The sequence below is a fragment of the Notamacropus eugenii genome, chromosome 7 (genome assembly GCF_028372415.1).
Source record: "Notamacropus eugenii isolate mMacEug1 chromosome 7, mMacEug1.pri_v2, whole genome shotgun sequence".
Taxonomy (NCBI): Eukaryota; Metazoa; Chordata; class Mammalia; order Diprotodontia; family Macropodidae; genus Notamacropus; species Notamacropus eugenii.
In genome coordinates, this window is record NC_092878.1 from 35,579,138 (window position 1) to 35,604,546 (window position 25,409).

At 41.4% G+C, this 25,409-nt stretch overlaps 2 protein-coding genes across 2 annotated transcripts in view; one reads left to right on the forward strand and one right to left on the reverse strand.

Moving 5' to 3' along the window:
* Positions 1-3,605, forward strand: part of DDX24 (DEAD-box helicase 24) — a 42,412-nt gene extending 38,807 nt beyond the window's left edge. The window contains exon 9 of the mRNA XM_072622469.1: positions 3,096-3,605. Within this exon, the coding sequence (XP_072478570.1) occupies positions 3,096-3,334 (239 nt within the window). The 3' untranslated portion in view covers positions 3,335-3,605. The remainder of the gene's footprint in view (positions 1-3,095) is intronic.
* A 7,297-nt stretch (positions 3,606-10,902) lies between these two features.
* The window catches only part of OTUB2 (OTU deubiquitinase, ubiquitin aldehyde binding 2), a 38,259-nt gene continuing 23,752 nt past the window's right edge, over positions 10,903-25,409 (reverse strand). The window contains exons 4-6 of the mRNA XM_072622470.1: positions 21,456-21,540; positions 15,136-15,330; positions 10,903-13,977 (exon numbers count right to left, since the gene is read on the reverse strand). Coding sequence (XP_072478571.1) covers positions 13,768-13,977; positions 15,136-15,330; positions 21,456-21,540 — 490 coding nt within the window. The 3' untranslated portion in view covers positions 10,903-13,767. The remainder of the gene's footprint in view (positions 13,978-15,135; positions 15,331-21,455; positions 21,541-25,409) is intronic.

Sequence of the window (25,409 nt, forward strand, 5' to 3'; positions counted from 1 at the left end):
ACTTAACTAGCTTTGTGATCCTGGGCAAGTCATTTAACCTGTAACTGCCTCAGTTTCCTCACCTGTAAAATGGGGATAATAATAGCACCTTCCCAGGGCAGTTGTAAGGATCAAATGAGATGGCATTTGTGAAGCATCAGCACAGTGCCTGGCACCGAGAAGGTGCCCTTTTAATGCTGTTCCCTTCCTCTCCTCTTTAAGGAAGGAGGATCTTTGTTGACATTCCTCCTCAGATACTTACTAGCTAGTGTGAGGGCAAATTCCCTAACCACTTAACCTTAACTTAAGGTTGAGTTCAAACCTAACCTTAATCTTGTGTGCCTCAGTTTCCTCAACTGTAAAATGGGAGTAAAAGCAGCATCTACAGCGCCCATCCCTCCACCCCCGAGGTTGCAAGTGCTCTGCAAACCTTAAGGGTTTATACAAGTGCTGTTATCGTACGTTGATGTTCCAGTTTCTGTTGCTGCAAGGCCAGTAATAATAACAAATGCTTATTTACGCATTACATCAGGATTACAAAGTACTTCCTGTGAGATGGCAGGACAAGAGTTCTCAAAGGCCCTGTGGTGTAGAGCAGAAAGAGTGTTGGATTTGGAGGCAGGTTACTTGGGTTAGAAGACCACCTCCTACACTGATGATGTGAACATGAACAGGTCACATAACCTCTCAGGAGCCTCAGTTTTCATTTGTAAAATAGGGATGACAACAGCTTCCTCTTGTAGCTCACAGATGTATTGTGAGGAATGCCCTTGGGAAATCTGAACTTCTCATGATCCTCCATTAGTTTGTCCCTTCTGTTCTACAGCTGAGGAAACTGAAGCCCAGGGAGGAAATCAGACCATTCATTATGTATCCCAAGCACAGCAAGCCTTTGACTCTTCTCTGTAGACTCACACACAGGAGAGATTTCTCTCCCTAAGCCATTTACATCGCCTCCTTCACCACCCTCTCCATAGAGGCCCGGGCATCCTTCTTTACTAAGGAAATTGAGGCACAGTGTCCTTACCTCCGAGCCCCTCCAGCTGGTTCCCTGCTCTCTTCTCCTTTGCTCCTGTCTCTGAATAGGTGGCCCTTCTCCTTGCCACGGTCATCTCTCTTACTTAGGGTCCATCCCATCTTATCTCCTTTGAACCTTGCCCCATTGATTGCCTTTTTTTCCCCTCACTCTTACCCTTTCATCTTAAATTTGTCCTGTATCTACTGGCTTCTTCCTTGCTGCTCACAGACATGCCCAAGTCTCTTCCATCCCTCTATCCTTCACATGACCTTGCATCTCCTGAAGCTGTTTTCCTGGAGCTCTGCTCCCTTTATAATGACATGTTTCTCCCTCCACTCTTGTGGGTTCAATGATTTTTCTAGGCGGATTTCTCCCGAGAATCTGTGTATCTAAGTAAGGTGACATTTATTAAATACTTACCATGTGATGGGCACTGTGCTAGGCACTGAGGATACAAATTACAAACAAAAAGATAGGCTTGCCCTCAAGAAGGTTCTATTCTAACAAGAGAAGATAACACACAAATGGGACCTGAAAAGCAGGGGAATAGTGGAGAAAAGTCTAGAGCAGAGCCAGGAGGGGAATGTTAATTAGCCAGCATGGGCCTCTCCCAGTCCAGAAATTCAGAAGCAAAGTCAGGAGAGGCACCTAATCTTTCTCCCTTGGGACTACAGTCCCTTTTATTGAAGAACAGTAAGTTACTGAGGACAGTGATATAATGGGGTCTGTGTACTACTAAAAAAAACAAGTGGTATCACTTAGCTTTCAGCGAAATGTCTCTTACTGAAGTTAGTAAGTGAATATGTTATGTATTCTGCGTGACAAGTCAACAGATGACAGTGAGCAAACAGACTGCCCAGGGGGTCTTGTAGAACTTTTCTGCCTGTCATACTAATGCCACGTGTCCAGCACTGGACACATTCCCTTCTCCCCTCACCTCTCCCTTTCCCAGACTTCCTTATTTTTGTTGAGGGCCTCCCCATCCTCCAAGTCCCCGAAGTTTGAAACTCCCTTTCTCCTTTCCCCTCTCCTCTGTCCAGCCAGTTGCCAAGTCTTGTCAGTTCTGCTACCACCAATCAATCAGTAAGCATTTATTAAATGCCAGTTATGGCTACACACTGCCCCATCCTCAAGTTCTGAGGATGGAAAGAATGAAACAGTCCCTGTCTTCAGGGAGTTGACATTCTATCAGAGAGACAGCTTGTACGTATATAAGCATATACAAATGAAATGCAGAAAAACTGGGGAGGGGATCAGGAAAGGCTTCATGTATACCTTTTTGTGTGTGTCATGGCAGTCCGTTTGTTCATTGGGATCGTTGACTTGCCATGCAGAAGAGACAACACATATTCATTAACTTTCTAGTAAGAGACATTTCACTGAAATCTGAGTAACAATAACTGCTTTTTTTTTAGTAGTATACACCGTTGAGTCATACAGCACTGTCCTCAGAACCTTGCCTGTGGGCCTCTGTTATAGGTAGAAATAATGTTATAAAGATAAGCGTCTGGTATATCCAGTAAAGACTTTGCTTGAACAGAGTCCTTAGAGTCATAGATTGGAAAGTCGAAAAGGACCTTAAAGTGTTAGACTGTACTATATTAATGTTTGAAGAGACCTTCAACTATGAGATTTTAGAGTCAGAATGGACCTGAAGGATCATATATGGTCTAATCCAGTAGCCCTATTTTTATGTGTTATGGTTTGGATATGACATGGGAAGCTCTTACGAAACAAATGGGTAAATGCTACTTCTGATTGTTTGCATGACTTGGAAAAACTAGCCATAGCAAGTTGCCCTGAATCATTCTGCCTGCCTCCTTCCCTTTGTAGATGCAGTATAAGTTAAACATATTTGATCTGTGTATTGAAACAGGTTTCATATCTGGAGGGATTTTTAGCTGGGTAGTCCAGTCAGCAAACCTTTGTTTTTCCCATCAAGCCTGCAAAGATAATACTAAGCTTCTTCAAAGTCCTTTTGTACTTTGCCATCTAAAAGAGCATCAAGTTTGTGAAAATATCATTGCAGGGGGTGGGAGGAAAGGTTTCTAAAAGTTCCCGTTAATAAATAAATAAACCTGTTTAATGCTTTTCCAAGGAGGAAGACGTAGCGAACAAGAAGAGAGTCAGAAACAAAGGATGATGAAGGGAATGAAAAAACAGTTAAAACATCTGCTTTCCCAACCTGTATTTAAAAGCGTCATGAAGACCAAGTATCCGACCCAGTTTGGCAGGCTGATGGTGCCAGAGATGCCCCTCCATACTTCTGAATCTGCTCTGAGCACCGTATCTCAGCAGAAGAAGAAGAGAAAGAAGAAACAACCAGTTATAGGATAAATGAACTTCAGACAAAGCAGAGCTCGGTGGTGACCACAGTGCGGTGGCTGGTGCAGCCCTCCTCCTCCCCGTCTGCTCCTGTGGGGAGCAACGACACCCCCACCCCCTGCTGTTCCCACAATAGAGAAAACAATGCCATGGTTGGTTATGCAGTCAGACTAGTCAAGAGTTAGCAGCTCTTACTCACCCCATTCATCCTGATGCTGCTACATCCCTAACACAAGTGGAGAAAATTTTTTATTTTTAAATAAAAGTCATGGCTTAAATGGGAGATGGTTGTCATGAATTTTTAGTTAGAAGGGAATTTTGGGGTAATTGCAAAGATCCAGAGAGGGTGGGCTTCATGATACCATGGCCACTTAGGCTCATGGTTTTAGGGCTAGAAGTGGACCTCAGAGCCCTACTCCCTCATTTTACAGATAAAGAAACTGAGACCTAAAGGAATTAAGTGGTATGTCCAGAGTCACACAGGTGGTGAATAGCAAAACGAAGATTTGAATGCAGGTCATTTGACTCTAAATCCGTGTTGTTGTTCCGTTGTGTCTGACCCTATGTGGACCCCATTTGGGTTTTCCTTGGCAGAGATACTGGACTAGTTTGCCATTTCCTTCTCCAGCTTATTTTACAGATGAGGAAACTGAGGCAAATAGGGTTAAGTGACTTGCCAGGGTCGTACAGCTAAGAAGCATCTGAGGCTGAATTTGAACTCAGATCTTTCCAACTTAGCAGTACTTTTGTTGTGCAGTTTTTCACTTCATGAACCCATTTGGGGATTTCTTGGCAAAGATAATGGAATAGTTGCCATTTCCTTCTCCAGATCATTTTACAGATAAGGAAACTGAGGCAGACTGGTTAAGTGATTTGCCCAGTGTCACACAACTAGTAAGCATCTGAGGCCAGATTTGAACTCAGGAAAAGGAGACTTACTGACTTCAGGTCCAGCACTCTAGCTGTCCCTAAATCCTTGACTCTTTTTTCTTAAGCATTTATTTTTAGTCTGGACCTATGATTTCACTGCTATAGGGAACTTCTAGCAAGGTAACTCCTAATGTCAATGCAGATCAGTAACTGTTTTGCTGCTTGCCATCTCAGATTGCTGGCTAGAGCACTGAAAAATTAAAGGAGAAGCCAAGACAGTATGGCTCAAAGGTGGGACTTGCACCCATGTCTTCCTGTGTCCTAGGCCAGGGTTTTGGACCCCTTTGATCCCTTTTCATGTTTTGGCAGCGTTGCATGTTCAGAAACGTTGGGGTTGCAACCTGCAGTTTAAGAAGCGCCATCTAGGTTGACCATCCACCACAACACAGTAACCCACATTTATACAGTCCTTTATAGTTTACAGAGCGCTTTACCCACAACCCAGGGGAGCCATTCCATCGTTTCCTACTTGACTTCTCTCCTGGACTTCATCATTGTCTCCACAAATGCATCTTCCTGCAAGATCGTGGCAGCTCTGAAACACACCTCTTCAGGACTCTGTGCCCCTGGGGCTCCTTTGTCCAGCCGATTGAAAGAGGATGGAAGGTGGAGACTTTTTCCCAAGTCCTTCAGTTAAGAGGGAGCTCAGGGCAAGCGCCTGACTGCAGAACTGTATCATGCCCCCCGTTCCAAGTATCCTTTCTTCCCCAGCCTCCTTTTCAGCATCTTGCCATGTGCTGTCATTCCCCCATCAGACTGTGAGCTCCTTGAAAGCAGGGACTGTTCTTTGCTTTTCTTTATCTCCCCAGGGCTTAGCACAGTGCCTGGCATAAAGTACACATTTCATAAATGTTATTGACTGACTGATCGATAAACCTCTTTGGGAGGTGGAGAGTGCTATTATCCCCCTCTTTTAGAAGAGGGAATTCACGGTCAGAGAAATTTTAAGTGATTTGCTTGGAGTCACAAAGCCTGGCAGGAGCAGAACAAGGACTTGAACCCAGGACTCCTGATTCTTTGACTCCATGCTAAGCCAAAAAGAGAAAAAAGAGTTGGAAATGGGTCAGCTGTGCAGTTAAATGCATATGACGACTCAGCCTATATCTACTGCTTGGATCCAGCCTTCTTTTCTGCAGAGTTGAAAATGAGTAAGTTCAAGTAATACGCTGTGCTGGCTGAAGTTCTAGCTCATTCTGTGCTCACTAAACCATAATAAAAGTTCACATCTGGTCTCAGACACTTTCTGGCCGTGTGACTCTGGCAAGTCTTCTTCCTCAGTTTCCTCATCTGTAAAATGAGGATAATAGCACCTTCTTCTCAGGAGGTAATAAATCTTGAGAATAAAATCTAAAGCACTTTGCAAACCTTAAATAGCTATATTAATGTTGCTATTATGATTACTATTATTAATAATAGCATTTACATGCTAACGAAAGCTCAAAATCTACTAATTTTGTTGTAGCGTCCAGCTCTTTGTGAACCTATGGACCATAGCACACCCAGCCCTTGTATTCCTTCGCTATCTCTCGAAGTATGTCCATTGTGGTCTCATTCTCAACTGTCCTCTTTTTCTTTTGCCTTCAATCTTTCCCAACATCTGGGTCTTTTTCAGTGAGTTCTGTCTTCTCATTATGTGGCCAAAGCATTTAAGCTTCAGCTTCAGCATTTGGCCTTCCAGTGAATGGTCTGAATTAATTTCTTTTAAGCATTGACTGATTTGACCTCCTTACTGTCTAAGGAACTCTCAAAAGTTTTTACCAGCACCACAATAGCAGATTTTTGAACTCTCATTGGCTATCCCAATCAGCTATCCCAAACTTTGTGGAGTTTGTCTGATTATAGACTCGTGAGATGTAGAGCTGGAAGTAGGGGTCTCAGAGAAACCAGGCATTTAATCCACTACCCTTGTTTTACAGAAAGAAAACCGATTCCCAGAGAAGTGTGGCTCAGAGATTATTACCTGAGTTCACATGGCTAGGAAGTAGTAGAGATAGAATTTGCACCTGGTTGTTCTAACACCAAAACTTTTCATTATACCAGTGTGGGTAAGTAAAACCAGAGAAGGCAAAAATACTTTGTAGTGGGGAGTTAAAACGGTGAGCTGCAGGCTGGATAAATCATGCTTTTTATGCTCATATTTGGGTAGGTAGGGGAAAATATCATTTTTTTATCTGGTGACTTTGGGAGGGCAGGGTATAGCACACTGGAATTCTATTAGTATTGAAGGCCAACAATGACTGATGAAACCCATGGTTGGTTTGAGATTGCAGCAGAAGAGAAGAAAGAAAGAATGTGAAGGGAGGTAGCAAAAAAAAAAAAATACATCTATGGTGGTTTGGGGCAACCAATGATAACAGTTCAAGGATCTGTGGTTTCAGTGGTTTGGACCATCCCGCCATACAGAGCATGTTCTCAGTAGTTTTCATGAGTTAAGGTGGGTGAAAAAAAAATTGATCATTGAGACAGGATGTTGAACCCCTTGGTCCTTAACTAGGTGGGATGATTGATCAACGCTAGACCTAGATTTCTTGTGATCTGGTGGCATAGTCACCATAGACTCCAGGGTCACTGCCATGCATTCCTAGAGGATGAACTTCTGGTGTAGTCGACATATAGATGCTTCCATCATAAGGCCCTTCCCATCTGTTTGACCTTGCTTGATCCCTACAGTAGCCTTATGGGGTGGTGAGGTCATCATGCCTCTTTTATAGATGAAGTTACTGATGTTCCCAAATGTTATGTAGTTTGTCCAGGATCTCCCAACTGGAAATCAATAGAATTTGCACTAGACCCCAAGGTTTCTCTGATCACCAGTCAAGGGGCACTGGCCCATTCTGCTATTCCATGGTGCCTTTCACTCATGACTGTGTCTGGTACCATGCATTCATTGTCAGGTGGGAGTAACATTGTGTAGACAAGGCTACAGTAGCTACATAGGTAACCTTAGAAATGACTTTGTGGCTGCTTTGTTTGATAGATAAGGAAACTGAGGTTCAGAATGGCAAAGTGACTTCCAGAAGGTCACCTAGCTAGTAAGTGACATAGCCAGGACTCACACCAAAAGCTCCCAGCTGTGATCCTGTTACCCTAGGAGACTAAACTAGCCCATTGGTTGAGACTTTGTGTTAATTACCCAGATCATTTCCTAGTGGGAACCTGTTTCATAAGTGGTGAGCATCTAACATGCTTTCTCTAGCAGACAAACGACAAGCAGCCCAGGAGCTTTATTCAGAGTTAAAAAGGGGACAGGCATTCAAAAGTCAGCTAACTTACCCCCTACAAGGGGTGCCTCATGGTGTGTAGCAAATGAAGCTCTGGGACAACTCAGCCACTGGGGAGATGTTTACCCATAATGATATGGTTTGATCCAGTTTGAGCAGGCCATACCCTTTCAGCCCTGAGCTTTGGAATTGCTCCCAACCTTGCCAAGACTATTTATTGATCATGCAGCATGTGAACCAATGAGGCTGCAGGACCTGCAACAAACAGGTAACTCAAGCCTTACACAACAGCTAGCCTGTCAACGACATTCCTCCTAGAAGTCCTGACTCACTAGAGAAAGTGGCAGGCGTGAAAGACTGGTATGCAATGGGGAGAAATAGCCAACTTGGTGAACAAAGGTTGTTATGGCAACGAATGTGACTACGCAAAAAAAAAAAAAAAAAAGCTTTTGACAGACCACCTGGAGAACCTGCAAGGGTATTGTCAGGCAGGGGTCATCAAAGTGAAAGCACTTTTATCTGGATGTAAAATTCTGAAGCATTACATAAATAGAATGTGGAGCATTTGTCAGTCTACTCAGTGGCAGAAGGCAAGCAATGGACTGGGGGGATCTCAAGTGGCATCAGCTTGGTAATGCAGCACATTGGCTTTGGAGTAGGAAGACCTAGACTTTAATTCCAGCTTTACCCCTTACTAGAAAGTCAGCTAGGTGCAATGATGCATAGAACACTAGATGGATGTGATTGGCCACCGGCCAAATCACTTAACCTTTCTCAGCCTCAGTTTCTTCATCTGTAAAATGAGGATAATCGCACTTCCTTCTAGGTAGCACCATGGATAGACCACCAGGCCAGGGGTCAGGAAGACCTAAGTTCAAATCAGATACTTGCTGTGTGACCCTGGGCAAGTCACTTAATCCTATCTGGCTCAGTTTCCTCATCTGTAAGATGAACTGGAGAAGGAAATGACAAACCACTCCAGTATCTTTGCCCAGAAAACCCCAAACGGGGTCACAAAGAGTTGGACACAACTGAAGTGACTGAACAAAAAATACTTACTTCATTCACAGGGTGTGTTGTGAAGCTCAAACAAGAAAACAAGAGTCCTTTGCAAAGGTTAACATGTGTAAATGCCAGCTGTTATTGTTACTGTCATTAGTATTATGTCACTTACCTTATTTAGCCTTCGTTTCCTTATCAGTCAGTACAGCGGAGGTGAGGAGGGGTTGAACAAGATTTACTCTGAGCACTCGTCCTCCGAGTATTGCAGCGGGTTCTGTTTCTGACTCTTGGACACTCATTTCATGACATTGGACAAGTCATCTGTGAAATGCCCACCTCACAAGGCAGTTGTGAGGAAAGTGGTTTTAAGCTATAAAATGGGAGAGAAACGTGAGCTGCTATTATTATAATCTGTTCCATTTTGGTATGTGGATTTTGTTCTCATGTTTGATTATGGGCTTATTTAATATCCCAAGAATTCCTAACACTTCATACAAGTCAGTGAAATCACACTGAAGACCCAAGCCAGAGAAGCTGGGAAGTTTGATTTTACCCTCCTGCTCCCCAATTTAACCAGTTTTTGCACCCATGGGTTAAGGTGGGTTAGCATCACCTCACAGGTACAAAGCACCATCCTAAGGGGAGCAGCTTTCCATCATTAAATTGGTTCAATTGGGCAGAAGACAGGGCAGTAGAAGTTGATTTCTTCAGCTCTTCCATTGTTAGGTGTTGCTTATGTTGAGCTGAATTCCACTTCCTAGGAACAATCTTATCTTGGGCCTACTTCTGCTTTCTTGGGCCAGGGAGGCGATTTCTTCCAGTACTTGAATGTGGTTCTCTCTTCCATATCTCCTCACTTCTGGGGAAAACATCCCACAGTTCCTATAACCAAAACCTGCCCTGTGGAAATGTGACATTGTCAGAGGAAGTTACTTAAGCTGGAGGAGGGTCATGTTGAAGGCAAGACTTGCTGCCATATTCCTTGATTCAGGTAGCTTGCCCATGGCAAAAAGTGCTGACTGTATACATTTCCAAACCATGCTGAATATTTTAAAGTAACATTCTGATTCATAATTCTCATTTTCTCCTAATATCTCATATTTCTTTAGGTTTACAAAGTGCCTTCTTTACAATTATGAGGTAAATGGCTAAAATATCCCCATTTTACAAATGGGGAAAAGCGAGGTACAGAGAGGTGACTTACTCAAGGTCACACAGCTTATAAATAATAAATACATACAGTGCTTATATTTCATGCTCACAACAACCCTGGGAGGTAGTGGTGTTTGGTCAGTTGTGTCTGACTCTTCATGACCTCATTTGAGGTTTTCTTGGCAAAGATCCTGGAGTGATTTTGCTGTTTCCTTCTCTAGCTCATTTTATAGATGAGGAACTAAGGCAAACAAGGTTACATGGCTTGTCCAAGGTCACACAGCTAGTAAGTATCTTAAGTATCTGAAGCTGGATTTGAACTCACGAAGGTGATTCTTCCTGATTTCAGGCTGTGTGCTCTATCCACCTAGTTTCCTTGGGAAGTGGGTACCGTTATTATCCTCCATTTTACAGATGAGGACACTGAGGCATGGGTTAAGTGACTTGTTCAGAGTCATATAACTAGTGTCTGAGGCTGAATTTGAACTCAGGTCTTCCTGACTCCAAGCCTATGCACTGAGCCACCTAGCTCCCTAAATGTGTATTTAAGGCTATTGATTTCCTGCCCCTCCCCCCCTCCACTTCTTGCTGTCTGACTTAGAAATTGCCCTTTGGATTAGAATAGTTCTTAAGAAGCAAGAGTAAAATAGGTGATTACAAGCAGTTGGTTTCTCTCCTACATTTTGGAGGAGTGGAAAAAGGATTACATAGGTGAAGTTACTCCCCAAAATACTGTGGGTAAGTACCATTTAGATATGATCCTTCCTGGGAGAAAATACATCAAAAAAAACCTTTCCTTTTCTCTTTCTTGTGTCTGTCTGTACAACTGTTCCTGTACATGTGACATGCAGGTTATGGACCTAAATTTACAGCGTAACTTCTAACAGAGAACTCACATATGCTAACCTTAAAAAAAAAAATGAAAATTATATTGCTTTGAGATCTGATGAGGAGGACTAAGTGGTAGACCATAGAATAATGTTCAGAGTTTTTAAATATGTCAGCAAATTAAGTATTTATTTAGATGAACCAGATCATTTGGCTCCATTTGGCTGAGGTGGTTGAATACAATGCTAGTCTGTGGAATGGGCAGAGAAAAATAATGTTGGAAGATCCCATTAATCATAGTTGATAGTCATTAAAAATTAAACACCCTACTATGTGCTAGGCACTGTGCATCCATCAAAAGATGTTTTCTCCCACTCCCTGAGGTGGTTAAATACAATGCTAGTTGTGGAATGGGCAGTGAAAAATAATATTGGAAAATCTCATCAATAATGGTTGATAGTCAATAAACATTTATTAAGCACCCTACTATGTGCTAGGCACTGTGTATCCATCGCAGGATTTTTTCTCACTACCACAACAATTTAACATACAGATCAAAGCATTGGTGTCCAGAAAACAGGGTACAGCAGTTAATATATAATTCATGGATCAGAGTCCTGTCCATTGTGAAGAACAATCATTTATGTTCCTGTGCCATGATTTTGCAAATGTTGGTTAAACCTGAGCTCCCCATGTGAAATTCAAACACGTTTTCATTTATTTAAGAAGCCTAATGTCTTTAATGACAGCAGAACATTGTTTTCAAACAAGTGTTCAAACCTTGGCACTACACTTGTAAACAGTAAACTTTGTTTTTTAAGCAATGACATCAACAGTAGCACCAACAGATCCCGAAAATCCCTTTTGAATTGGAACCTGAGAGAGGAAGGCCTGTAAATGTGAGAACTGGTGTAGAATTGTCCTTTGATGTTTTCTGAAGTCTCCCTCTTTCCTTTCAGAAGGATGCAGAACTCTTACCCTACCTATCAGAAGAACTGGTGCGTTCACTTAGTGATTCAATCTCCCCTGATTTATGGCCCCTCCCACTCCCTCTCCCAGCCTAGTTTTCTTCTTGGTTGTATAAAAAGTGGGACAGGAAGAAAACTTGATAATTACTTATTATTTCATAGGATGTAGAGTTAAAAACAAAACAAAAAAACCCTGTAAAAAGAAACAAAAACAACTCTGAGATTTTAGCGTGTAACCCTTTCATTTCACAAATGAAGAAATGGGCCCAGAAGTGAAGTGATTTGCCTAAGGATATAAAGGAAAGGGCAGAGTTTGAGTGCCTCTGACTCCACATTTAGTATTCTTCCTACTGGCCTTGGAGGTTGTGAATCCAAATCAATGTTTTCCTAAGGGCTACCTACAACTTATAAGAAATATGAGACCCATGTAATCACTAGACTTTCTTCTCAGGGAGCTTTAGTGTTGAAATTTGGTCTGTCCAACAATGCTTTTTTTTTTTTAAAACTAGCATTTTATATAGCACCTACTCTATGCCAGGAACTGTGCTAAGCACTTTACAGATATTCTCTCATTTCTACAATCCTGGGAGGTAGGTGCTATTATGATTCCCATTTAACAGTTGAGGAAACTGAGGCAGGCAGAGGTTAAATGACTTGTCCGAGGTTGTACAGCTAGTTAAGTGTCTGAGGCTGGATTTGAACTCAGGTCTTCTTGATTTCAGGCCCAGCACTGTCTCCAACTATACCACCTAGCTGCCTCCTCACCATTTTTCATTGGTTTGCTTCAGTTTCCTATGCCAGAAATGATAAATTGGTCCTGATTAGTACTTAGAAAGAAGACCATCTGGGAACGATGGTATTTTACAAGTACCATAGTGAAGTATGTAGGCCTTGAACTGAGAGTCAGACCTGGGCTCAAATCCTGACTCAGACACCAGCTACATGACCTTGGGCAAACATCACTTAACATCTTTTTAGTTTCCTGATATGTAAAATGAGAGCAATGGATGGGACGGCCTCTAAGGGTCCCATAGGATCTACAATCCCATGTTAATGAGCAGGATTTAGAAACAAACCAAATTTTCAGTATCATCAACTGTAGTAGTGGGGTGCCCCTAGAAGTCTGAGTATCTTTGGCCCCAGTGAGAGCATAGCTCTTCATTATACTCCCAAGCTGACTTTCAAATCAAAACAGGCTCACTGTTGAAGAGGTAAGGAAGCCTACCTTGGTAGACTCCACCACAAGCTCAATTTCTTGTTTGTACATACTATGGTGTATGCATGCTCAGTGGCTCCTCCTGACTTAAATAAAGTTATAAATTCATCTTAAATAAAAGGTAATATCAGACCACTAATGAGTTAGTGGGAAGAGCTCTAGCTTTGGCATTAGGAGATCTGGCTGAGTTTACATTCCAGCTCTGCCCTTTTTGCCCTGGGCAAGTCATTTGACTTTTCTGGGCCTCAGTTTTTCCATCTGTAAAATTCTAAACCTTTTTTGTATAATGGACAGTTTTGACAGGCTGGTGGAGCACACAGACCTATTCTCAGAATAAGAGCAATGAAGGATGGATTGAAGGAAATGCTAAATTTCAGTGAGGTTAGTGAAAATAAACATGTAATTTTTTTTTCTCATTCAAATTTGCAACCCCTCTGAAACGTATCCATAGGCCCCAAGATAAGAACTCCCAGATCCCAGAGTATATGATTTCAGGTAGGTGGCCCTTTCGACATTAAATCTAATGATCCTATACTGATGTGGCTCCAATGGGGGCTCTCACAGTCAAAATACTGTATGTAGAAACAATATTCCCCTGTCTCTTCTTGTGAAGGATTACCTTTGGTGAACAGCTGTAGTCCACATAATATTAAGAAGTGGAAAAATGAGATCTTCAACATCTGCTTACTCAGCTACCTTGCCCCATTTTACAGATGCAGATACTGAGCTCCAGGGAGCCAATGACTTGTTAAAGACTGGGCATCAAGTGAGTGGCAGAGCCAGGATTCCAACCCAGGTCTCCTGATTGCTGGTCAAGTGCTCTTTTCTCACACCATTTACCTAGTTGGAGGTGGAAAACATTTGGTCCATAGCCAAAACAAACACTATTAAGTTATCAGAAATCAGTCAATGACAGATGATCTAGATGAGGTAAAAAGCAGCCTTTCTGCTGGTTAATTGGTATCACCCAACACAGAACTGGGGACCACCTTGTAAGTGATGTGCCCCCAAAGGCTGTACATTTCCTTCTAGCTAATGAAACATCTAAATCATTAAAAAAAAAAAACCCAGAATGCTCTATTAGAATGTAGTCCTGTCGTTTGACACTCTACACTGCAGGGCCTAAAATTAACCCACTTTATCAGCTGCATAGAGTATGTTGTAGTGTGATGTTTTATAAAGTAGATAAACTGAAGGGCAGGCAGCCTCGGAAAATACATGGTGGTTCAATGCGGTGTCCATTTCATCCACATACTCAACTTGAAGAGGGATGTTCAATGCCTGAGACAGAGCCGTGATCTGAACATGGTCGCACTCTGTAGCCATGGGTTCCACTTCCTGCGAGGACCAACAAGAGAACAGTGTTCAGAAAGGCAGAACACGAGATTAGGGGGATTAGGAATGGGCTTCAAGGGTTGGACTGCCCAATAAACTAATCAGCATTGCTCTCTTTATTCCACAGACTGACCAGCCCACACTGCAGACGATGATATATGGCCACCCAGTCATAGGAGAGAATTAGGACCATGTGAGATATAAGAATGGATTGCCAAAACCCATTAAGATAAGGAGAAATAACCACCCATGAGCTTTACAGAAGAGCCCAGAAAACAATAAAAATAGTGGATAGTGCCCTTGAACCTGGAATCAGAAAGACCTGAGTTCAAAAGTGGCCTCTGATACTAGCTTTGTGACCCTGGGCAAGTCACTTAACTTCTGTTTACCTCAGTTTCCTCATCTGTATTATGCAGATAACAATAGCACCTACCTCTCAGGGTTAAGGTGAGGAGTAAAGTACTTGGCACAGTGCCTGGCACATAGTAAGAGTTATATAAACATTGTTCAGTTGTTTCAGTCATGTCCAACTCTTCATGACGCCATTTAAGGTTTTCATGGCAAAGATACCGGAGTAGTCTGACATTGCCTTCTCCAGCTCACTTTCCAGATGAGGAAACTGAGACAAACAGGGTTAAGTAACTTGCCCAGGGTCACACAGCTACTAAGTGTCTGAGCCAGATTTGAACTCATGAAGATGAATCTTCTTGACTCCAGGTCCAGCACTCCATATACTGCACCAATGAGCTGTCTTTAAAATAGGCTTTTAACTGTTAAAACTATAATAAACATGTATTCTTTCTTGAGTGCATGCCAAACTCTGCTGTGAGAGATAAACAGTATACATAAGATAGTTCCTGCCCTCTTCTCTCTGGGCCTCAGTTTCCTTATCTGAAAACACAAAATATCAGAACTGGTAGGTGCCTCTATATCATCGGAGGCCCAGGGACAAAGCAGGTTGCTCAAGGTTACAAAGGGAGGCAGTGTCAGATTCGGGACTCAAATTCAGGTTCCCTGACTCTCAGGAGGCTTCTTTCTTCCCTGCACAGGGGCAGAGTTCAATATTCTCCCCTGTCTGCCTTTGGATACAAGTAGTGAACACAGCTGCAGCTAAGACTCCCTTGACTAGAAGGGTACTACTTACTAGAAGGGTAAACCTACTTGAGCACAGAAGTCTTTGACATCCATCTCCTCATCAATGAAATGCCTGAAGAAATCTGCCCGGTTCTTGATGAACGCAGAGGTGAGAAGCCTAAGGAATTGGACAATTCGATCCGAAAAGCTCTGGTCATTGAAAACTTTCAGCAAGTTGGAAACGGAGCCATCTTTCTCCACCATTTCAACCAAGGTGTAAAACTAAGGCCAGGACAGCGAAGAACAAACAGAACACACAAGAACTCATTATTCCTGAACTTAGGCTTTTCTTTTTCAGGCCCTTGAGTTGATGAATTATAATAACCTTCAAGCTGATATTAATTATATATTATTACACATTCAATTACTGTATTATATGTTATATATTACACATAATATATAGTTATATAACATAACATGTTATATATTATATTAATCATAATAGCCTCTAAGCTGATATTACATAATTATGTTATTACATATTACATATAATATATAGTTATATAATATAAAAAGTTATATACTAATTATATTAATCACAATAACCTCTAAGATGCTACTTCCCCAAAACAAAATAACTGACGAGTTAGAAATACTTTATTATTTCAGGTCAGTCCAAAGTCACATATTCCAGAACAACTCCCACCCCCAAACTGTAAGTCAGTCCTGGGTTCTGGAGAAATCTGAACCTAGTCACATGCTTGTTCACTAATTATGAACTCATTGGCTTCCCATGATGTTGAAATGGGAAGGATTCTTTGAATATAAAAATATATTGGAATTGGAAGGGACCCTAGGAACGGCAGCAACTATCACATATTACATATGATGAAACTGAGGCTCTGAGAGGTTGAGGCAGTTTGGAATAATGAAAAGAGTGTTGTTAGACTTGAAGTCAAAAGACCTGAGTTGAAGTCCTACTTCTGACACTTAGTGTGTGACAATGAGCAAGTCACTCAAACTCTCTGGAGTGTTTCCTCTTCTGTAAAATGAGGGTGATAGGACCCTATGTTCACAAGGTTGTGGTAAGGATTAAATGAGGCCCTGTGTGAAAAAATAAAACAAAATAAAACCTAGTCAACCTCAAAGCCTTATATTGTTTACTCACTTTCAGTTGTGGCTGACTCTTCATGACTCCATTTTGGGGTTTTCTTGGCAAAGATACTGGAGTAATTTGCCATTTCCTTCTCCAGCTCATTTTGCAGATGGGGAAACTGAGGTGAACAGGGTTACATGACTTGCCTAGGGTCACATAGCTATTAAGTGTCTGATGCCATATTTGACATCAGGAAGATGAGCCTTTCTGACTTCAGGCCCAGCATTCAATCTGTTGCATCACCCAGCAGCTCTCCCCAGATCAAAGAGCTAGTGTGTGGTATGGCCAAAGGCAACCGAGTGCTCCTAATTTTCAGTCTAGTATTCTTTCTACTAGAAAATGACTCATTTCCCCCCTCCCCCCCCCTGCTCATATTACAGTTTAGAAAACTAGGTTATTGTGTGTTTCTAAGCCCACTTCCTTAGGCTTAGAAATGTCAAAACTCCAACAAACATTTATTGTGTACTGCATGCAGCATTCTGTGACAGACTGCTTTAGGAATACAATTGAGATTATGAGGAGATTCCTGCCTTCATGGAGGTTTCATTTTCCTTTGTGGACCTCAGTTTACTCATTTGTAAAATGTGATTTCTAAGTTCCCCAACAGCTTAAGTCCTTTGATTATTCACACACACACACACACACACACACACACACACACACACACACACACACACACACTCCTATGACATGAAAACAGGGCATTAGCTCCAAACAGAGGTATTATTTGGGATCTGAATGGAGAAAGAATGCTACTGATAGGGGCTCAGGGGAAGAAAATCAGAGAAGTCTTCATGAAACTGGCAACATATAAGTTAAGATTTAAAGTATAGGCATGCAGTCAACAGGCAGAAAGGGAGAGGGAGAATATTTCAGACACAGAAACAGAAAAATTAAGGCAGGAAAGCAGAGAATTAGCCTGTTTGAGGTATGGCCGACTAGCTATGTGATTGAATTAGTGTTTCAGATACCAAACAATTCTGAGAAGCATAAATGTCCACGTTCTTCACTGAGCACTATTTTATCCCCCACAACTGGGATGATTCTGAAAGATTTGGGGGGCTTGGCCCCAGGGGCTCGGGAATGGGTATGGGAGAAAGGAGCAGGAAAAGCTAGTTTTTGAAACAATGGGCAATAAGAATAACTTTCATAGTGAATGCTTTCCAGATTTGTAAAAAAAAACCTGATTACTAGTTGGGAAACATAAAATGAGATGATGTCTCTAAGTATTCTTTATAGCTCTGCTATCTGATATCTTAAGGCAGAGGTGTCCAACACCAGCCTACAGCCATAATATACCTGATGTTGGCCCAAACCAGATTAAAATGTAATTGAGAAATATTTAACAAAATAAATTAAAATATGGTATAACAGATATTATTAATATGTAGTTTTCTAAGTCAATATGTGTTCACAAGGATCTTATGTAGTTTAGTGGTCCCCTTTTCTATTTGAATTTTTTAAGAATAAATTGATTTATTTTTAGTTTTCAACATTCACTTCCATAAGATATTGAGTTTTAAATTTTCTCCTCCCCATCTTCCCCTCCCTCCTCCCCAAGATGAAATACAATCTGATATAGGCTCTACATATACATTCATATTAAGCATATTTTCACATTAGTCATGTTGTAAAGAAGAATCAGAATGAATGGGAAGAACCTCAATAAGAAGAAACAAAACAAAAGAAAAAGAGCATAAATAGTCTGCTTTCATCTGCATTCAGACTCTGCAGTTCTTTCTTTGGATGTGGACAGAATTTGCCATCATGAATCTCTTGGAATTGTCTTAGCTTCTTGCTAAGTATCAAAGTCATTCATGGCACAATGTGGTTCTGCTCATTTCACTCAGCATCAGTTCATAGTATTTTCTGAAGTCCACCTGCTCATTGTTTCTTATGCCACAATAGTATTCCATTACATTCATATACTACAACTTGTTCAGCCATTCCCCAACGGATGGACATCCTCTCAATTTCCAATTCTTTGCCACCACAAAAAAGCTGGTATAAATATTTTTGTACATGTGAGTCCTTTTCCTGTTTTTATGATCTTTTTGAGATACAGACTTAGAGGTGGCATTGCTACCAAATGCTAGTTCTAAATTGCTCTCCAGAATGGTTGCTCTCCAGAACAAATCAATTTATTCCAGAATCAGTTCTCAACTCCACCAACAATGCATTAGTGTTCCAATTTTCCCACATCTTCTCCAACATTTATCATTTTCTTGTTCTGTCACATTAACCTATCTAATAGCTGTGACGTCGTATCTCAAGAGTTCTTTTGATTTGCATTTCTCTAATCAATAGGGATTTAGAGCATTTTTTCATATGACTATAGACAGCTTTAATTTCTTCATCTGAAAACTGCCTGTTCGTATCCTTTGACCATTTATCATTTGGGGAATGACTTTTGTTCTTATAAATTCAACTCAGCTTCCTCTATATTTTAGAAATGAGGTCTTTATCACAGACGCTGGTAGTAAACATTGTTTCCCAGCTTTCTGCATCCCTTCTAATCTTGGCTGTATTGGTTTTGTTTGTACAAAACCTTTTCAATTTAATGTAATCAAAATCATCCATTTTGCATTTCATAATGTTCTCTCTCTCTTGTTTGGTCATAAATTTTTCCCTTCTCCATAGATCTGACAGGTAAACTGTTCCTTGCTCTCCTAGTTTTCTTATAGTATCAGCCTTTATATCCATGTACTCCTCTGGGAGTAAGATGTTGGTCTATGCCTAGTTTCTGCCATACTATTTTCCAGTTTTCCCAGCAGTTTTTGTTAAATAGTGAGTTCTTATCCCAGAAGCTGGAGTCTTTAGATTTATCAAATAGTAGATTACTATAGTCATTGACTATTGTGTCTTGCATACCTAACCTGTTCCACTGATCCACCACTCTATTTCTTAGCCAGTACCAAGTAGTTTTGATGATTGCTGCTTTATTATACAATTTAAGTTCTGGTACAGCTAGGCTACCTTCCCTTGCATTTCTTTTCATTAATTCCCTTGATATTCTGGATCTTTGGTTCTTGCAAATGAATTTTGTTGTTTTTCTAGCTCTATAAAATAATTTTTTTGGTAGTTTGACTGGTATAGTCTATTTGAATTTGACATCATTGTTTTAATGTCTCTCCCAGCTCCAAATTTCTGTGGTTCCAACACTTAGGACCTGGGATCTCCTCTCTCCATGGTCTACCTAGTCTAGAGGCTGTGGTAATGTGGCATCAAACAAGGTACAGGTCACAAGAGGGAAGATGGGGTGAAATGAGGGGCTGTCTGTGTGTGTCAGCCTGAGTTTCAGGCCCAGGTCATAGGATGGTAGATTTGATAATTTACTCCAACTACCTTATCTCATAACTGATAGAACTGGAAAGGGAAGTAGTTTACATAATAAGTTGCAGTGCTAGGATTTGAACTCAGATCCTGATGGCTAATACACTTTGAGGTCCTAAACTATATTCCAACTGTAGAATTTTTTCCCCCTTTGGATTATTCACTTCTTCCCATGCCCATATGCAAAATTAAACTTGCCTTCGTATAGGAGAATCTCAAACTTGCCTGCGTCAGAGCTCAGTGCCTTATCATTCCCCTACTTTAGAATGTTAACATATGGTGATTCTGGCCATAAATACTTTCCAGGGCCTACTAGGTTTTCCCAGTTCTCTCATTGCCTCTCTCACTGTCAACATAGTACTTAGGCACACACATGACCTAATAACAACACTGGGTAATTGGGTTTGTTAAACACGGAGGAAAAGGATGAAATATTAAGTGCATTCCAAAGTCAAACTTTTTTTCTTAAGACTGGATCTATGATTTCCTTGGAGTAGGGTTCTCCCACTGACAAACTTTTTCTCTCAGTACAGACCACCACCTTCTCTGCGATGTATGGTATTAGCTATCTGGGACACTGAAATGTCCCAGGGAATGGCTGTGTGTCACAGGCAGCATGTGTTAGAGGTGGGATCTGAACTCAGGTCTTCTAGACTTGGAGGTCAGCTCTTTATCCGCCATGCCAATTTGCCTGGTTTTTTGTTCTTCCTGAATCAGTTCTCAATCATAACTGACTCTCCATGACACCATTGGGATTTGGCAAGGATACTGGAGTGGTCTGCCATTTCCTTCTCTAGCTCATTTAACAGATAAAGAAACTGAGGCAAAGAGGAGGTTAAGTGACTTGCCCAGGGTCACATAGTTAGTATGTGTCTGAGGCTGGATTTGAAATCCTGACTCCAGGCCCAGTGCTCTATCCACTGCATCACCCAGCTGCCCCTGCACGTCTTCAACCGCGAACAACAACAACATGGACTATCCATGTTTTTGGATTATCTCCATTGCCACACTCTTATAGGCAGGTCTATGCCCTGTCAACTCTGGTCAGCACACACACATGCACACACACAGACACGCAAAGACACATGCACACACATAGACACACATACACACTCGCACATACACACATACACACAGACACACACACATGGTTACACACACAAAGACACACACAGACACACAGGCATGCACACACATAGAGACACACATGGGCATGCATACACACACAGACACACACACACACGCACACATACATACACAGACACACGTACACATGTGCACATGCACACACACATACACACATGTACACAGAGACACACATACGCACACACAGACATACACACATACACACAGAGACACACAGATGCATGTGCACACACACACAGACACATGCACAGAGACACCACCCACCCACATACACACACACAGACATACACACACAGAGACACACACAGATGCACGTGCACACACACGGACACACACAGATGCACGTGCACACACAGAGACACACAGACACATGCACAGACACACCACTCACACCCACCCACACACCCACACACACACGGAAAGTCACACAGACTCCCCCGATCTCATTTGCTGGACAGGAAGTGGTGTCACCTGGCTCCTTTATTCTACCTGACAACACAATGGGTTCTGTAGCTGCAGTATAAGAACCAGTTTGGAAACAACAGCCCCGAAGTGCAAGGATATTAGCTGTCTGCATGCAGCTTCCGTGGAACAAAGGCTGATGCCCTTGGTAGAGATCTATGTTCCCCTGCTAACCCTTATCTCCATTCTGCAGGAAACCAAGGCTCTAAAAATCTAATTGACTTGACATGATCCCACAATTACTACCTTCATTCCTTCTTAGAGCTACTGAGTTCTGGATATTTGAGCTGTCGGTTCACAGGCTACTTACAGCATTAAAGAAGTTTCTGAATTTGTGTTCTTCAAAGCCAGCAGCTAAAAGGTCTTTTGGGGTCTGTAGCACACGTTCCTTAAACCTGAAAGGGATTGAACTTAAAGATTAGAAGTCAGTGGACAAAGTAACCGGTGCGCCCTCTAACATGCAATTTTTCTAGCATCTTGGGCTCTGTTATCTCTGGAAGTGCTGAAGCTAGTTCTAATCAGCTATAATGTGGACAAATTACTCCTCAGAAACCAGCAGAGATATAAATCAAGGCTAGATTTATTGTTTTGTTGATTATCTAGAGTTAAGAAAGTGTTAATTATGTAAATGACCCTTATTTTCCTTACATATTTATGAGATAGGCAGTACAAAACATTATTCCCATTTTTCTGATGAAATGCAGAGAGAAGCCCATGGTCCCATAACTACTTAGTTGTCAGAGTCACGTTTTTCCAATCTTTCTTCGTCCTCTGCCTCAATGTCATAGGCCTTCTTCCTCCTCAAAGTAATAAAAGGGATGCTGCAGCAAGCCTATGGAGCATATGGCACCCCACCTCTAAAAACATCCCCAAAACCTCCTGGGGTCTCTAACAGAAAGTTACTTCTGGTTAGGAAGCTCTTTTCTTTCAAAAGGAAAGTTTTCCCTCTGGGAAAACTGAGACTTCATTGTACTCTCCTTGGGTTTAGACAGAATAATATGCAAAGAAGACTCTTCTGGTCTGGTTTGTAATCACGCTGAACAGCTTGTTTTGGATGTTTTGTGTTCTTTAACACACAGAATAGACGAGGTAAACACCTAGTTCCATGGGTGCCAAATATGGGGGAGGATCGTGCCACCTAGTGGTATGTTCCAGGAAAGAAACACTGCAGAGCTCTAGGCCTCACTCTATGAGCTCTTTTTCTCCTCTCTTGGAGAAATTTGTCCTGTCCTGGTTAACATTTTTGTTAGTGACTTGGCTTAAGGTGGTGTATACCAAATCTGCAGAAAACACAAATTCAGGAGTTGAAACTAATACAATGGACCACAAATATGTTGTTGTTCAGTTGTGTCTGACTCTTCTGTGACTCCATGCATGCTCCTTCTATCTTCCATTATCTGCTGAAGTCTGTCCAAGTTGATGTTCATTGTTTACATTACGCTACCTATTCATCTCGTCCTCTGTCATCCTCTTTTCTTTTAATCTTTAATTTTTCCCCCCAAACTAGAGTCTTTTCCAGCAAGCCCATAAATATAGGATCCAAAAATATCTCAAAGAGTTGAGATTTATGGGTTGAAGCTAGTAAGATAAAATTAAATAGAGACAAATGTAAAGTACTGTACTCAGGATCAAAAAATCAATCACATGACTGCAGGATGGGAAAAAAGAGCTAAAAGTTTTAGTGGATTGTAAGCTTGAGCAAATATCTGTGGATGAGATGTCCTCTAATGTCTTTACCAGATGTAATAATATGGTACTAACTCTAGTGACCTGTGGCGTCCTCTCCCTATGATTTAGTCATAGGTCTTTTATAAATAGCAATCCAAAAAAATCAAATGGGATTTTAGGTTTCATTAAGAGAGGAACAGTGTCTAGAACTGGGGAAGTGACAGTATCATCACTCTGACCTGGCCAAACTCCATCTGGAACATTAGGTTCAGTTCTCAACGCCATGTTTTAGAAAGGACATTGAAGCACTGCAATGTATTCAGAGGAAGGTATTAAAACACTGTAGTGTGTTCAGAACAGGGTGAACAGGGTAGGAATGGGTCTCAAAACTACCTTCTCCACTGAAATAATTGGGAATATTTAGTATGGAGAAGGAAAGACTGGTAGAGAATAGGGCAGTTTGTACTTGTGTATTTCAGTTTTCTGAAGGGCAGTCAAGTAAGAGAAGGATTGGCCTTATTCAGCATGGTTAAGACTAATGGGTGAAAATTATATGGAGAAATTTCTTTTAAAAAGAAGAAATTACAAAGAGGCAGATTTCAATTCATTAAATGGAAGGACTTCTTAGTGCTATACATTGCCTGAAAATAGAATGGGTTACCTTAAGAACTAATGATGGAAGCTAAATGATCACTTGACAAGGACGTTGTAGAAAAGATTCATATTCTGGAGGGGGCATGAGCTAGAAGGCTGGATCACCTCTGAGTTCCCTTCTAACACTGTGCTACCATGAGTCTGAGTATGGAGGAGAATAAGATCCAGGCTAACAAAATGATGAAACAGGAAAAGTTCTCCCTCCCACATCCTCATTCCTATCCTGGCACTGAACTCCCTCCCAAAGATGTCTGAAGCCTCTTAGGCTTTCTAGCCTTCCCTCCTAGCAAAATTACTCGGGTTGGAGAGGGGCTGAGAAACTCACACATACAAGTAGAAGACAAGTTTGGAGGCAGAATCTGAGGACTTTGGTTCAAGCAAAGGTGACGCCGTTATATCACTGGTGTGACCTTCGACAAGTGGCTTAACCTTCCTGGTCTGTTTCCTCAACTGTAAAAAATGAGAGGGCTGGACTTGATGACCTTGAATGTTCCACCTATGTTTCTATGAATATCACTTAGGGAGAAGAGGTAGATCTTCATTTGAACAGAGCCCTACTGGTGATATTTTAGGTATTTACAATAGCCCTACAGGTAGGTGAGGAAGAGTGTGGTATAGTGAGTAGAAAGACTGCTCGCTCTGGAATCAAAAGATCTGGGTTCAAATCCCACCTCTGACGTTTGAACTCTGTGTGACCTGGCTCAAGTCATTAACCAACTAGACTTCAGCTCCTTCACCTGTAAAGTGAGGGGGCCAGACTAGATGATTTCTTGGGTCCCTTCTGGCTCTACATCTGTGATCTCCATGAGTTGTTTTAGGGCAAGGGAATGTCCAAGTAGTCTTCAGATCACATTGTAAGGTGGGCATTTACTCCCATTAGGTTTAAGGCCAGGTCTGATCAGATCCAGGTAACATAAATAAAGCAATAATATTAACAATAATAACTAGCATTTATACAGCACTTTTAGGTTTGGAAAGCATCATATTAATTTTATTTTTAATGAATTTAAATTTTATTTTAATAATTTAAAATTTTAATACTTGTAAAAATAATAGAATTTAATTTTACAAATAGTATTCACTTTATCCTCAAAACAAAGCTAGAAGGTAGGTACTATTCTTATTATTTTTTACAAATGAGGCTGAAAGAGGTTAAATGACTTGCCTAAGATCTCTCAGCTAGTGAGTGCTTGAGGCTGGATCTGAATGTGGGTCTTCCTGACTCCAGGCCTGGCACCCTATCCATTATATCAATAAATAGAGACGGAATAGCTATAATTACTCAATAAATGGTTAACCTCCTTCTGTTTGAATACTTCCTGTCACAGAGGGTTTTTTTCTATTTTGTTTTGACGTGAATTCTCTAGTTAACTGTCCTAAAACAATCTATTTTTCGAGTGTGGACCTGGCCTGTGAATCAGCTGGGGCATGTGGGAAGGTATTTATTCAGCCTCCCTGTCTCCAGGCAGTGTCTCCAATACCTACACCATGGCAGGGACCTATTTTCATGGCCACCAGGAAAGGTGACTCCACAGACACATGAAATCACAGGGGATAAGAACCAAAAGGAAACCTAGAACACAGAATGGAAGAACTAGCAGGTAGACAGAACACAATATGAAAAAGAATAAAGAGCATTAGAGAGGGAAGGTTCATTAGACATCATCTTACAGATGAGGATGCCAAAGTCTAGCAAGGTGGTAACTTGATAAGAACCCAGGTTCTTAGGCCCTTGTTCCATCGAATATCCCTTGGTGTTAGAAGACCCTGCAAAGATTCTAACTAGGGGTATGTGCTAGTAAATGTTTAATAGTCAGCTTTCTGGGCAGGGTGGGGGGTGGGGTGGGGAGGGGAGTATATTGGATACACTTTTAAGTTTACTCTTTATCATTAACATTTTCTCCATCACTTTTTAAAGTCTGATTGTTGCTGTTCAGTCATT